The 16,159-nt window shown below is 56.6% G+C and overlaps 1 protein-coding gene across 4 annotated transcripts in view; it reads right to left on the reverse strand.

The window, feature by feature from the left end:
* The window catches only part of VAV2 (vav guanine nucleotide exchange factor 2), a gene marked incomplete at both ends in the record, with an annotated part of 148,408 nt that overhangs the window by 39,084 nt on the left and 93,165 nt on the right, over positions 1-16,159 (reverse strand). For all 4 annotated transcript variants that reach the window (XM_080708622.1, XM_080708620.1, XM_080708621.1 and 1 more), the window contains one exon: positions 9,542-9,610. In XM_080708622.1, the coding sequence (XP_080564748.1) occupies positions 9,542-9,610 (69 nt within the window). The remainder of the gene's footprint in view (positions 1-9,541; positions 9,611-16,159) is intronic.

Raw genomic sequence — 16,159 nt, forward strand, 5'->3', positions numbered from 1 at the left:
CCCTAGGACACTAGCAGCCTACCTGCCCACACCAGTTCTCAGGTCTGTGGCCTCAGACAGGGAGTTACACCACTGCCCCCCTGGTTCTCAGGCACCAGATTCAGATTTAATCACCCCCCCCCCTTTAATAGTACAGAGAAATTGAACCCAGGGGCATTCTATCTCCAAGCATACCTCCAGCCCTTCTTATTTTCTGTTTCTGAAACAGGGTCTCACTAAGTTACTGGTGCTGGCCTGGAACTTTAAGCCTCCTGTCTCAGCCTCCCAAGTACTGGGATTACAGGCCGCACCACCACGCCCGGCCGCACCACCAACTCTTCTGGGCTACAGCTGCAGGCTGCACGTCTTGGCATTTCTGGGCCTTTGTAGTCAAGCGAGCGGTTCCCATCATACATCTCTTATGTATCTACACATGTGCTAGTGGTTCCAGCTCCCTGGAGAACTCTGACTAATCCAGTTGCTAACGGCAACATCTGGGTCACCTCAGGCCTGGCTTCTGTGGACTCTGCTTTTTCCCTGATCATGACTCACTTTCTCCTGTCTCCTTGCAAGCTGGGTGATCTTTTTGATGGGACACTGGACTTTATGAATGGTACATTGTTGGTGACCCTGGGTTCTGTAATTTCTCATGAAGACTCATATTTGTTTGAACAGAGAAGTTGGTTGGACTCCAACGTCCAGTCTGGTCCTCCCTCAGTGGACGTGGCTTTCGGCTGCTGCAAACTGTTGCTGTAATCTTCGGGGTCCCCTGAGCAGGTGAGGTTGGATGGTAAACTAAGAATACAGGAGGATTTTATATACAGGTCTGGAGGGTCCCTGCTTCCTGTGGACCTCTGCCTCCCAGCACTTCCATCCTAGCCTTAGGGAAGCTCTACCAGCCCCGCGTTCTGTCCTTTTGGGGGAACCTGGAAAGCCCATGTCCTGAAGGCCTGGTCCCTGGCCTGTAGTGTTACTAGGAGGTGGTGAATTCCCTAGGGGGTGGGGCTGGTGGTCATCAGGTCATGGGGGTGTCCTTGAAGGAGATACTGGAATCCCGCCCCTTCCTGTCTGTCTGTCTGTCTGTCTGTCTGTCTGTCTGTCTCTCTCTCTCTCTCTCTCTCTCTGATTCACTCCGCTGCAAGGTAAACAGCTTCCTCCACTGCATGGCTCCCCCATGGTGCACTGTACCGCCACAGGCCCAAAGCAACAGGGCCAAGTGGCCACGAATGAAATCTCTGAAACTGTGAGCCGACTGAACCTTTCCTCCTCCACATGGATTGCGTCAGGCATTTTGTCACAGTAATGGAAGGCTGAATGGCACACCGTGACACCTCAGGTATCCACCGTCGGGAGGCCCTCACACAAGAGCCCGCAAACGCTGGGCCCTATCTATGTGCGTCAGTCTGTCCCTCCCGGGGAGATGCCCTCTGCTTTCTCTCCGCTTTGGTCCACACTGCAGGGCCTCTGGATGTGCTTTACATGTTTCCCAGGCTGTGTAATTGCTAGCTGCAGGGAGGTTCATCTGGCCTCTCTACTCTGTCCCTACGAAGAGGCAGACCTGCTTAGATGCAAGGCTTTGATCCTTAAAGCTCCTCTCTGCACCAGGGAAGACTGCGGTTCAGAGGGTCACAATCATGTGAGTTCATATGGCGGCCAGAGCGCCTCACAAAGCCCCGAGCATGCCTCCAGCTGGGTGGGGACGGCCCTGCCTCTACACTCACAGGATAAGACCAGGGACTGGGTACCCCAACGTCACATGGGACGGATGCTGGAAATAAACCCAAGGCAGGTACCCTGACTTCCCACAGGCAGAGACCCTGGGGTTAAACCCAGGGCAGCACCCCAGCGTCACACAGGACGGGGACCCCGGGGTTAAACCCAGGGCAGCACCCCAACGTCACACAGGACGGGGACCCCGGGGTTAAACCCAGGGCAGCACCCCAACGTCACACAGGACGGGGACCCCGGGGTTAAACCCAGGGCAGCACCCCAACGTCACACAGGACGGGGACCCCGGGGTTAAACCCAGGGCAGCACCCCAACGTCACACAGGACGGGGACCCTGGGCACACTCCAAGTCCCAGCACAGTCACTACCAGGCCCCACGCCTGCTTTTCCTCCTCTGATCAACCACAGGAACCGTCCTTCCCAGGGACGCGTCTGACTCCGCTCCCCGTCTGTCCCAACCCCCCGCACTGGGGTTGAGCAGGAGCAGCCAGGTGCAGGGGGAAGCTGGTTCTGCAATTTCAACTGGGTCAAAAAGTGTCAGGATCGGTATTCTTCCTCCTCCACCTGGCACAGCCCTATGCAGAGCCTGTGAGAGCCGGCGGCTGGGACCTGCCTCGGCTCCACAATGTGCCCCCAGACCACAGTTTAATTCAGGTCAATGGACACTAAGAAATACAGGCTCATGCATGTTACTGGAAACTGTAAAACAGTGGGACCCAAGGCTCACCACATGCTTGTTCCCAATTACAGGAGAGGGGACTGTAAGAGGACTGGCTGAGAAGTCATTTCTTAAAATGAAAACAAAACTGTGAAAGTAAAACCAAGCATGCTGGCTAAGTGTTCAGAACATCAACTCAGTGATTAAGACAAAACCGATTACAAGCATGGTGGTGCACGCCTGTCACCCCAGTGCTCGAGAGGCTGAGACAGGAGGGTCACAGTTCACAGCCAGCCTCAGCTACTTAGTGAGGCCCTCCACAACTCAGTGAGACCCTGTTTCAAATAAAAAAAGAAAAAGAAAGAAAAGAAAATAGGTCTGGGGGTGTATCTCGTGTAGCTCAGAGGTAGAATGCCCCTGGGTTCCATCCCCAGCAAAACACACACCAGTGCTGTCAAGCTTGGGAGTCGGGGAGTGATACCCAGGGGCTCGGTGCCAATCCAGGCGTGACCGGTGTGGCCTTCCCAGGTGTCAGGGACCGTCACTGCTCCTGGCCTGGTTGCCTCGGGACAACCAGAACGCCCCGAGGACAGGCATGAGGAGGGTTTCCGGGCTCACAGCGGAAGACTGACTCCAGAAGAGGACTCGGGTCCTCAGCCTCCCCGTGACTCACTTTCCTGCTGTCCCGTATCCACAGGTGCTAAACTGCTACGATGACATCTGTCCTCAGAAGAGCCTGGCATCCTCCAGGAGGGCCCATGGGCACAAGCTGTGGTCTCAGCCACCCTCACCTCCGAGAACCCACAGCCCGGCCCGCGGCCTTGGCAAGTCATCGGAAGGCCGCTGCCCACTGAAGCCATCTCTGCCCAGGAAGGTCAAGGAAACTAACTCTGCCCTCTGCCTCTGGCGCTCCGGGGCACTGACAGGGGACATAAAGTATCGCGATGACCGGCTCGGGTGCACAGCTCAGCCCCGGGCTGGCGGTGCAGAAGAGCAGGTGCCAGGCAGCCGTGGACCTGCTACTAGGAAGCCAGACTGGCCATTCCTGACCTCGCTCTACACTAGATGGGGCAGAGGTGGCTGGGGGTCAGCTGGGGGCTGCATGGTCTATGGGTAGGGACAGACAGATGGACAGACAGGTCACGTCACTCACCCTGGGCGGCACTGCCCACAGCCATGAGGAGCTGCTGCCCTTCCTCAGGCGGGATGCCAGGGGCTGAGATGACGGGGAGAGCCCGGGCCTGGCACATGGGCACTGCTGAGCCACGTGGGCAAGCCGGCCGCATCCGCTAGGTACCGTGTGCCAGCCCAGGTCAAGCGACCTGTCCCCCGTGGGCTCGGCTCCTTTAGGAGAACTCATTTTCAGGACAAGGAGCAAACTCGGAAAGACAACACAGGCTGAAAGCAGAGGTCATCTGGTGTCCTGGGAGGCTGGGAACTGCTTCCTGGAGGAGGTGACCTCTGGCCTGGGTTTTGTAGTAGGAGTAGGAGTTTGGCAGTGACTGTAGGGGATGTTCCGTGCATGACAGCACCCTCATGATAAAATCCAGCACCCAATGCTTATTTACTTCTAAGGGTTATTCCTTAAGCCACCGTGTTTCGGGTCTGTATTGAACACTGGGAAATCGGGCCAGAGAGGCCAGGTCTTTCTCCTCTTGGGGTTTACCAAAGACAGTATCGGGGAGTGAGGTGGAAGGGTCCTCATTAGGCACAACAGAGCCCTCTGGTCTAGTCACAGTCCAGCTGGTCCCTGCTCCTGCTGTGTCTTTAATAGCCGCCCCTCCACGCTGCCTCCAGCAGAGACGGCATTCAATGAAAGCCGGGCCTCGGCCTGGCCTGAGAGCTCCCAGTTTAACTACGTATTTGAAATAATATTCACGGAAATCTTGGTATGGAGCACACATGTGAGTCGCTAGCAGGGCAGAGGGAGGAGGGACTGGTGCTCTACGGCAACTGGGAAGGGTCTATGTATTTTCTGTAGCACAAAGACCCACAACCCAGCTTTCCCCATAGGCTGGAAGTAAGAGCAGGTTTCTTTTTATTTCTTTTTTTTTCTTTCTTTCTTTTTTCAGTACTGGGGATGGAACCCAGGGTCATTCTACCTCCAAGCTACACCCCAGCCCTATTTTTTGTTCTTTATTTTGAAACAGGGTCTCACTGAGTTGCAAAGGGCCTATGTAGCTGAGGTCTAAGTTGCAAAGGGCCTAAGTAGCGAACCGCGATCCTCCTGTCTCAGCCTCCCAAATGCTGGGATTACAAGCGTGTGCCAGCCACCACGCCCAGCTTGAGAACAGGTTTCAAAGTCACTGAAGCCCCGGCCCAGCCGCTGAGGTCCTACCACACAGATGGGCCAATAAGAGGTGCCAGGAGGGGGCAGGGAGGCAGGGCGGGGCCTCCCCAGTCTACTGTGATGGGAAGCCGCACGGCCACCTCTCCACGGGAGCAGCAACCGGGCTACACGCAGGCCACCACGGGGCGAGGACCACCGGCCTCAGCTACCAAGTAGCAGACAGGGCTGGGACGCAGACACTCCCGGGCCCTCAGGCCGGAACAACTGCTGTGCCTGCTGTGACAGCGGTGCTGGTTTTCAGCGCGCTCTGGTTGGTTCCGAGACCGGCTGCCACATGATCTTCTGAGAAGTCGCCTGTGCCTTCTGAGCCGGCATCCCCGGCCCCACTCTCCTCCCACAATAAACCGTCCTGGCCACGTATGTCAGCCTGCTGCATGCGAGCCCGGCAGCGGGCCTGCGGGCACAGGCTGGGGAAGGGGGATCGGAGGCTGCCAGGACATGCCATTACACACACACAAGGTCCTGACCATGAGAGCACTGAAGAGCAGGCTCTCCTCTCGGGCTTACTCGGCTTGCTAAAGCACTTTTAAGTGGCACTAGTGTGTGTTAATTTTTTCAGCCAAGGGCTCTTACCATTTGATTGTATATAATTCAAGAACCTCGAGAGCGAGCTTGGAGCATGGGAAGTGCCCTGAGTCCCATGTTCTGGATCCAAGAGCTGCGCGGCCTGGCTCGATGACCGAGAGCCACACGTGGCGTCCAGCTCAGAGGACAGCAAGCCAACGGAGCTGTGCCAAGAGCAGACTCTCCAATCAGGGTGTTTATTTTATTTTATTTTTTGTAGTGCCAGGGATTGAACCCAGGGGCATTCTACCTCCAAGCTACACCCCGGCCCTATTTTTTATTCTTTATTTTGAAACAAGGTCTCACTAAGTAGCTGAGGCTGTCTGCAAACCCGGCTCCTCCTGTCTAAGCCTCCCAGGTACTGAGGTTACGAGCGTGCACCACCACGCCCGGGCAGTCGGGGCATTTAATACAACAAAGGGTGACAGGAATCTGCCTGTCGACAGGCCGCTACATGGACGCCACACTGAACCAGGTAGACTTGCAGCTGTTGGGTCAAATAAAACACATTCTTAGAATTAACATCATCTGTTTTCACTTTTCCATGTGGCTACTAGAAAATTCTGGTTGAACATTACATATATGGCTTGCATTAGATGCTTACCGTGCTGCGCTGTTAGAGAAAAGGGCCGCTTTCTGTACCAGGACGCGGGGTGGGAGCCGTGTGGTCCCTCCGCCACCCCCAGCACCCCGCACATCTCCCAGCAGCCTCAAAGAGCAGGTACCGATGCCTCCTGTTACGCAGGAGGAAAGCAAGGCAGATGCCAAGACTCTGAGCTCAAAACAGGGGGGCTGAGCCTCCAGCCAGGTCTCACACCATGACTGAGGTGCGGCTGAGGGCGACAGGCAGACCTTCCTGGGGACGGCCACGGGCACCTGACATACCTTACAACCCGCTTCTGTGCCAGGGGCTGCGATGGCCCCCGGCAGCCCCAGAGGAGCAGCAGCTGCCTCTCCCCTCCCCACCCAGCCACCCTGTCCCAGAGCTTCCCCCTCGTGTGCAGTGTGGGGTCTCGGGAGACAGGGCCATCATCTTTTATTTTTATAGTCCAGCTCTTGGCCCAGGGCCCAAGAGACAGTGCTCAGTAACCAGTGACAAAGAATGGATGAATGAATGGATGTGATCGTCAGGACCATCCGTGGTGGGCCCTCGCTGGTCTCCTAAAATCATACCAGGCACCCTGGGGAGAGCTGCATCCGGGGGCTAGTGCATCTCCCACAGCCACGGCACCGGGGGCCGGGGAGGGGGCGGGACGGTCCTGAACATACTGCAGGTGACCAGGGCTACTGACATCATCTGCCCCTTTACATCCCCTCGCCCCACCCCACTGAGGGCTTCCCATCCTGGCCGACTCCCCAGCTCCCTGCCTCAAAAGTTCACAGCCTCATTCCCTCCCCAGGCAGAGTCCAGGTACGAAACGGCGGCTCTGTTTGTATAAGGGCTAAATATCAACACTAAGTCCACGGGGATCAGATGCTGGGAAATCTCGCTTTTCAGTGAAAGAAGGGGGGGAAACATGAAAAATTTATTAAATTCGAGCCACTGGGGGACCGCACCGCAAGTTAAAGATTCAAATTCATCCCCCTTCCCTGTAATTTATGGTCTGCGTTTGCAATAACCACAGCCATAGGATTAAGGAGGCTCACTCGCAATGTCACAGAGTAACACCGGGCCGCACCTCCCCTGGCTCGCTTTTGTGTGACAGACACTCCTTCTTGTTCGGGATCAGAATACCAGTCACAACCACACAGCACAGAGAAACGGGGGGAGTGGGCACCCCAAGCTCGAGGCTCGATGTGCCACACACGGGTCCCCAAAACAGAGCACACACAGCTGGCCTGGCCAGCCTGGGGCAGCCACGCGGGGCATGAGCCCAGCTCAACACCTAAGAGGCTCCTGCCAAGATGCTTCCTGTGAAGCCCTGGCTGCCCGAGAGCCACAGGGTCCCTGTCTTCCGTGAACTTAAGGGTGTTTCTAGAAAACGCAGACCCCCAGCCACAGACTGAACACTTAGAAGAAATACCAGGAGCTCCCCCTGGGCACTGGCAGGGCTTTCTGTGCATGGTGAAGAGGTTAGGGCACAGACGTGGGTAAAATCACGGCTCCGCCACTTATTAAGTGACCCGGCCCAGAGGACTTCCCCTCTCTGTGCCTGTTTCCTCATCTATAGAACGGAGACAGCAGTAGGACAGACCCACAAAACGACTGTGGGGTCTGGATGCCAGGAGACCAAGTCCAGCAGTGCACGGCTCACCCTGCCAGAGTCAGTACTTGGGTACTGATGTCACACCGAGGGCACAAGGCCCATGCTGGAGGACAGGGTGTGTGTGTGTGTGTGTGTGTGTGTGTGTGTGTGAAGATCCAGAGTCTGACCTCAGGAACCTTCTGGACCACAGGAGACATTTAAGTACCTGTTCCCAGTGTAACCATGGATCTAATGTGTTTGCTATGTGGACAGTGGCGGCCAGGGTGGGGCATAACAGACACCCCAAATTGGGGGCATCAAAGCCTGGATGTGGAGGACAAGGATGCGCCCCAAGATGAAGAACGCTGAAATGTGGACAGGGTCCGACCCTGAGCCCAGCAAGAAAGACAGCTACGGACACCTTGAGACTACCCTCCTGCTGGGCCAGCGGAATCCCTTATGCTCTGGGACCTATGCCCTCTGGGACCCTGACCTCTTGGAGTCCCTGGTCCCTTGGGTCCCTAGCCTCTCAGGGACCCCAGCCCCTCTGAGCCTCGCTCCCTCACCACACTCTGCCTGGACCTCAGGAGGCCTCATACATGTTAGACACGCCTTTTCTTTTTTGTGTGTGGTACTGGGGATGAAAGCCCTGGAACAGTCTTCCTCCAAGCTATACACCCAGCCTTATTTTTATTTTGAAACAGGGTCTCTTTAGTTTGATGAGAGTCTCACTTCTTGCTGAGGCTATCCTCAGATCTGCAATCCTCCTGTCTCAGCCTCCCACGTACTAGGATTACAGGCATGCGCCACCACGCCCAGCTAGACACATCTCTTCTCAAGTGTTCTGAATCCCTCTACGTCCTGAATCCCTAGGCCTGTCAGGGCATGCGAGGCAGATAGGCAGGGGCTCCAGGTCTCTCTCTCTCTCCCCTTGGGTGCTTTCTAACCCTCTGACCCAAAAGGGGTTGACCAGATGTCCCAAGGAGCTTTAGGATTCCTGCCTTTGAGTTCATCCCAGGGCTCCATGTTGGGCCTGTTTCAGACTAAGTGAGGAACCTCAGAATTGTCTGTGATAGAGTGGCCAGCAGGGTGGGACACTTAGATGACTTGAAGTGTTTATAAAGATGGGATGCTGGACCCTACACCCTAGAGGAGCCCCGAGGTGGGGGCAAAAGAACCCCAAAGCATTAAATTTAGCTCAGAACAAAGAAACACCCTATGGAACAAGAGGGCAAGGTGGCAGGGAAGCCCAGGCCTGGGAGGATGGTGGGCACAGAGCCAGGAGCCACCAGGGCAATGGAGGGCACACACAATGCCAGCACCCCTCGGCCTCCGTTTCCCCTGCAGAATGGGGTTCCTGCCTCCTCCACCCCTCTGCCCGTTCAGGAACATGCCCGGCTCCCTTTCCCACAGCAGGCCCATCGATACCACCCTGGCCACAGAAGACCCCACAGAGCTGGCCAGGGGTTCCATCTGTCCCCAAGGGTGAAATGGCCTGGCTTGGGCTATGTGGAGGGAGTAAAGAAATTCTCTTAGAAAGAGGATGGACACCAACACGGGGCTATGGACAGACGAGAGTCATCTCCCACCAGCCCCACTCCACCCAGCAGTGCACACCCACTGCTGGGAGTTTGTACCCTGGAACCCCAACTCCAAGTGACCCCAGCATGGCTCCCAAGGGCAGAAGAAGACAGCGGGGTCCACTCCCCAGAGCCAGCTCTCTGAGCAGCCGAGCAGAAGCAAGCCTGCAGGTCTGACCTCCAGGAGGAAGATGACGGGGCCAAACACGGGGCCACCTTCTAGAAGACAGTGGCTACGTCCAGTTAGGACTGCACACTGCTACGGTGGCTCGGCACACGCTGGGCTCAGATGGAGAAGTCATGCCAGGCTGCACGGGAGACTGCAGGCGGCACAGCCGAGGCGAGCTCTGCCTGGCATCTCCTGTTAGCGTGCTCCACTCCTGGTCCCCGGGACCCTCCATCCCTCCTCCCCTGCCCTGCCCCCCGCCATCCCTCCTTATTCAGCCAGCTCCTCCATCCCTCCTCCCCTGCCCTGCCCCCCGCCATCCCTCCTTACTCAGCCAGCTCCTCCAGGCTGCGGTAGACATCGTCGTCATTCTCTGCTGTCTCCTCTGAGGGAAAAGGCCTGTGGAGAGGAGATCAGAGTAAGGGGGCAGGTCTCCGTGGGCAGCCAGCCCAGGCCCCTGCAGCTCTGCATTGCAGGGGAGTGTCCTGGGTGCCGGTGCCAGGCAGAGGGAGGAGCCCCTGGGACGGGATAAGCCCGCCTTCTCCGACCCCAGCAGCCCTCGGCAAATGGCCCAGGCACAGCAATTTGAATCCTGTGTCACCAAACTGCCAGACCTGCTGGGCATCAGCACTTCCGGAGACTCAGACACAGGTCGTGGGGCTCCAGTGCTGGTCACCAGCGAGAGGACACCGGGAGCAAGAACCCTGGGACACAGGAAAGAACTAGAGGACAGTGGCCCCACTCCCCGCCAGCCTGCCAGGGCCTGGAAGGCCGGGTAAGTTCTAGAAAGTGCTCAGATCTGTCATGGCTGCCGGCCCCCAAGAGCTCTGCCTCCTCATCACCTGGGAAGGGAAGCCCTGAAGTGGAGCCCATGAGGCGCAGGACCAGACGCTGGGCCCACCAAGGCAAGCGGGGAAGGTCTCCTCCCTCCACCCTGGCCTCGAGACCACCATGCCAACACCCCCGAGCGATGGCCCGTCCTCCCGGGTCATCTGTGTCCCTCAACTGCCCCCTCCGCCCCCCATGGCGGTATCCTGTGTTTCCACAGTCTCCACCGAGTCATCTCCACATTCAGCCGCCCCCGCCAACCCAAATGGCTCCGGCCAAGTTGCCAAGTGCCCAGAGCGTCCCCAGGCTCCTGCCGCAGCGTGCTGTCTGTGCCTACCCAGCTGGCACGCTCCCTGCCTCCTGGTGCCCTTGGTCTCCTCGCTCCTCCCAAGGCCCCCATTGGTGCCTCGTCCCCTGCCGGAGGGCAAGAGCCAGGGCTGGGCAGGGGGCACCCAGGTGTCACCCACGCAGCTCAGTATCTGGCAGGGTCAAACTCAAGGAATTAAAGAGGGCCCTTTGGCAACATGACAGGGGCCCAGCCACCCTCTGGATCAGGCAGCAATCCTGGTGGAAATGGGGTGCACCCACCGAGGTCACCACAGCCGCATACGACTCCCCGCTGCTCCCCAAAACCAGCTTCCAACACTCTCCCCAGGGATCCCAGGAGATAGGTGCTCAGCCCACTTGCCCTGCAGCCCAGGATGCAACAGGGCTCCTCCAGGAAGGAAGACCCTCACCCAAGGGAGGCACTGCGTGGGCTCCGGGGCCAGAGAAGACCCCAAGGGGTTTGGAACGTGCCACCCCCAAAGTATGCCTCATAGACATGTTGATTATTTTTGAGGTAAAAGAAACTGACAACCAGACAAGACAGGAAAAGCGTCTCCACTGCTCAAGACAAGCCATGGATCTCCTTTGTGCAGGACGCCTGCAAAGGAGGCGCTGGCTGGTGAAGGGACTGTTCCTGGAAGAGCCGCTCTGGGCGGCTCCTCTCCCTGAGGCTGCTCCATTCACAAGGCAGTCCGGCCCTGGCCCCTCAGGAGCGCCGGGCCTGCCCACTTCCCACCCAGGATGAGCCACGTGAGCTATGCCACTAGCCCCTCAGTGGGTCTCTTTATTTTCGTGGGACTCGTGTGCGTAGGTATGAAATTTCAATTGTTTTCTCCTGCTAAACCCGTCATATATCTATTTAACACATGGACCAGTCACAGAACCTAGAAGAGGTGCGCAGAAGCCATGACTCCTCCCTGCAGCCCGAGCTTCACGTGGTCTTGGACCGTGTCCTCTGACATGCCAGAGAGACCCAAGCAGGCAGGCACGGGCCATTCACTGGAGAAGCCAAAATGCCACAAGAAAATGGGTGGGGCTTGGCAAGCACAGCCAAAGGAGAGCCTGAGCGCCTTCAAAACCAACAGGAGAGGAGCGGAAAATGCCCCTTTAATTAAACTGGCATCTCCCTGCGCCCCAGGCCATGAGCGCCATTCCAGTAGGAAGCTAGCTACTATGGGCCCCTGTGTGCGGGTGGGGTGTGAGCCCCCCAGGCCAGGAGCTGGAGGCCTGGTCCCACCTGCCTGTCAAAGGCCTGCAGGGCCCTGGCCCCGGCCCCACACCCTGTGGACTTGGCAGCAGCCCTTTCCTGGTGGGGGTGTGGCCTGGTGTGGCCTCTGTATAGCAGATTCTACCCATCACCCTGTGGGGCAGCTGGGAGCCCGTGGCCAAAGGGACCTACCCGATCCAGACACACACACACACACACACACACACACACACACACACACACCCCACAGTGGGGCAGCTGGGGGGAGCCCTGGACCAGTTCCTGATCTGACCCCCATGACCAAAGAGACCTAAATGTGAGTCACCACAGAAAGCGCTGTGAGGCTCAGCACGGCTGATGCGGCCAGTGGTCAGCGTCCCCTCTTTCCAGCCAGAAACCAGGCGCCAGGGCAGGCTCTCTGCGGTCCTGTCCCCACGCCAGCCACCTCGCTCGGGTTGGCTGCTGCTGTCTCCCCAAATCACTACGTCAGCCATTTCTGCTCTTTCCAACTTAGTTTAAATTTATTTTGAGCTGATACATAAAAACATGTATATAAAAACTCTACACATTCATGCGATGTTCTGACAGGCTTCTCTCAGTCTTTAGAGATGAACTATCCCTTCCTGGGAAGTTTCAGGTGGTATGGGGACTCCACTCCCAGAAGCCCACCTTGCGGAGTCGTCAGAAAGACCACATCTCCTAACGGAACTCCCAGCAGCCCGGGACGGCAGGCGCCCCCACCCCTAGGGCTCCGCTCCGCACCTGACTTGGCTGTCAGGTGAGATCCGCCTGCCCCGCCTGGGGGGCTGAGCCAGGCCTGCACCCCAGACCCGTCCGTCTGCAGTCTGTGTGACTGCCGTCTGAGGTCGGGTCATCCCTGGGAAAGGGAGGTAAGGGAACCCTCCTGTGGGGCTCTCATGAAAGGAAGGGCACTCTGCTCAGCGGTGCCCAGAACCGAAGGAGCCATATGGATCCTAATGACAGCCTCCTACAGGCTGTCGTCCACTGTCCAAGAAAATTAACTTGCAACACCTGGCTGGGGCCCTGACTCCTTCCCAGGACCACTTCCGCAGCCTGTTTCCCAAGAAGACAGAAGGTTGGTACTACCAAAATAAGACATGATGGTAATTTCAAATTCGGGGTCTCTTATAATTTAGCCATCTGTACATATGACTCCTCCTATTTCCCTTTTTCTATGTCTCTTTCAGAGTCTTGGTTTGCCCCTTCTTGTCCTCTCCTTTACCTCTTCTACCCAACAGTGATAAAACAGAATTACTGAAGTCAGGAGAATTATACTGCCCCCCATAAAACCTTTACTACTTTTACTCTAACACCACTATTTGGGGCCACAAAGCCCCTAGAGAATGCAGCTGCAAATGGAATTAATTTCTGCCGCAGCCAGACAGGCTACTGCCAGGGTGAGACGAGACAGAGGGGGAGGCTGGGAGCTTGGCCTGCGGGTGCTGGCTTCAAGATGGAGGGGGAGGCCATGCTAGCCCCTTGGCCCTCTTCCACCCCACCCCCCACAGCTCCCCATGCCTGCTCTACCCCCAGCCTTTGTGCGTGTTCTGCCTCTGACTTCGTCCCTGCCCTCCCCAGGCACCCAAGCCCTAGCACCCCTAAAGGCTCAATGCAAATCCCACCTCATGTGGAAGCTTGGCCACTCTCTCAGCTCGGGTCTGCACTAGAATGGCATGGTCAATGGGTGGGTGGATGAATGGGTGAGTAGACAGATGAATGGATGAATGATGGATGGATAGATGGATGGATAGTTGGACAAATGAGTACTTTGCCGGGTGGTTGAATTCATGGATGGGTGGGTGGGTGAGTGGATGGATGAATGGGTGGATAATGGATCCTGGGTGGGCAGGTAAGTTGGAGGTTAGTTGAAGGGTCAGTGGGAGAATGGATGGTGGAGGGACAGATGGATGTTAAGTATTTCAAGCTACTCTTTTCCCCTGAAATAATAGCAAATGGCAGCCCTGGGCTAGAAAGTGCTTTCAAAGAGAGCTTATGAGAAATCACACACTATCGTACAAGTCCGGTCTTGGGAGCGACTGCGCAGCACCAGCCCTGATTGAACATGGATCAGCATGTTGACAGATATTGACATATTTACAGTGTCCGCAGTTTCTGGAGTCCCATTCCAGCTGCAGCTTACAGCGCAGAAGGGGCCGGAGCAGATTATGACTGTGGTCCCTTTACCACCAGACCTGGCTCTGTGGGCTCTGTGTTCAAGTACAAGCGGACTTTCCAACCTGCATCTCCCTTCAGCTGCCTCCCAGCCCCTCCGCTTTACAAGACATCCAGGCATTAGCCCACAGCATCCATCTGCTCGTTAAAAGAGGGAATGAGTCAGGCACGGTGGCACATATTCATAATCCCTGGAATCTCAGTACTTGGGAGGCTGAGACAGGAGATTGCAGGTTCATGATCAGCTTCAGCAACCTAGCAAGACCCTGTTTCAAAATAACAAAAAGATAAAATAAAATAAAAGGGGCTGGGGTGTAGCTCAGAAGTTGGATACTCCTAGGTTCAATCCCTGGTGCTACCAGCAAAAAAAAAAAAAAAAGAGGGAGGAATGAAAAGACAACCCCAGCTGAGTCTACAAAAAATTTGCCCTGATTTGGAAAACAGGAGAATGGTCAGCCCTGTTTCCCAGAAAGGTTGAGTTCTTCTCATCCCACTAGAACCTTCCTGAGGACTCATTTTCTTGCGCTGGGCTTCTCGGAAGCTGGGCTTCCCTGCACCAGCATGAGGATTAAACACTGATCCCCGTGCAGGAAGCAAAAACACCATGTGCCCAGAAACCCCAGCACAGCGGCCAGCTGCAGCCTGTCTGGGCCCGCCCCCAAGCCTCCGTGGCACCCTGTCCCCTTTGAGCCCCCACCCATGATGTCAGCTTGAGCGTCCAGCTGCCGAGGCCACACAGGGGTATCTGCACAGGACACCCAACGGTCTCGGTCTCGGTGCCGGGGCCCGAGGGGTCTTCACCAGAGGACGCAGATCTGAAAATGGAACAGCTAAGGGGCCTGGGCCCAAATCCAAAGAAAGGACGGAAGACGCATGAGTTCCACTTCCACAAGCCCCCATTGCCTCGGCCCCGCCCCCATCGGGCGCTTACTGGACACCGCCTCCCGGCTGGCCACGGAGCTTACTGCTTGCCTTAGCCCCAGGGAGCAGGGCAGCTCACATCTGGCTCTGGTGTCAGTTACTGGGGCTCTGGGCGCTGCCCTCCAGCAGCAGTGACTATGCTCCGAACTCTAGCTTCCTGAGGCACAGTCATGCCCAGACGCCATGGCCTGGAAAGAGCGGCAGAGAATGCTCTGGGGCTCCCGGAGCAGAGGGTGGTGAACTCAGCCCAGGGGTTTGCTTTTTGGAGAGTCCTGAGAAACTGGCTGTAATATCTGGTTTTTTGTTTGCTTTTTCGTGCCAAAGATTGAACCCGGAGGCTTTCTACCTCCAAACTATGCTCCCAGCCCTATCTTATCGCTCACTCATTCATCCATTTATTTGTTTGTTTATTTACTGATTGAAACAGGGTCTCCCTAAGTTGCCGAATCTATCCTGGAACCCGAGATCCTCCTGTCACTGCTTCTCAAGTGCTGGGACTACAGGTGTGTGCCACCAGGCCCAACTTAGATCTGTGTGTCTGTGGAACCCAGGGGCTTTCTACTCCCAGACCTATTTTATATTTTATCTGGACACAGGGTCTCACTAAGTGGCTCCGAGCCTCATTAAGTAGCTAAGACTGGCTTCTACCCTGCAATCCTCCCTCTCCACCTCCCAAGTACTGGGATTACAAGTATGCGCCACCACGCCTGGCTCTTAGATCTGGTTAAGACAGAGTAGCCAAAGGAGGGAACTGTCACCTTTCTCTGGAGGCAGGTTCCAGTACTGGAGTTCTAGGGGAGGGCAGGGAAACTTCAGCTCTTTCTCCACCCCAGCAAGGGCTGCAAGACTGCAAACGTGGGTTGGAAGGAAAACACATCAACTCGCGTGGGTGTTGACGCCAGGCACTATGGCTTGTGCCGCCTGGGCCACGAACCCGCCTGATCTTTTTCATGTTCTTCAAAGCCAGCCAGGGAGCGGCTTGATGACCCCATCTGGGCAGCAGCCTCTTCTGCATTATTAAACCTAATCCTGTGTCCCACGGTCAGGGCCTACCTCCCGGGGATCCCTCCACCCAGAGCAGGGAGCCCCTCTGGCCTCTGAAAAAAACAAGCTATGGGGCAGGTGTGCACTGCCCCGCATCCCTGAGCCGCTGCCTGCAAACAGCCCCAGCCAGAGCAAGCTGTGCCCCCAGCACCCCGGCAACAGCCCGGGAAGAGGTGACAGCTGCCCCCACAACCTCCAGCCCGTCCCTCCCGGGGAGGCCTGAGAGGAAGGCAAAGCGCAGGTTCTGCAGGGGGAGGATCTAGGATGGACCGCTGCCTCTGCCCATCTGAGCCTCACTTTCCCCAGCTGTAGAATGGGTGTAGACAGTACAATTGTTTGGTTGAGAAGAGGTACATCAGGCACTTAGCCTGAGTCTACCGACCATGAGCACCTCCTGGGGATGGTGAGACCACCTCTGCCTTTTGACC

The sequence above is a fragment of the Muscardinus avellanarius genome (genome assembly GCF_963383645.1).
Source record: "Muscardinus avellanarius genome assembly, chromosome: 13".
Taxonomy (NCBI): domain Eukaryota; kingdom Metazoa; phylum Chordata; class Mammalia; order Rodentia; family Gliridae; genus Muscardinus; species Muscardinus avellanarius.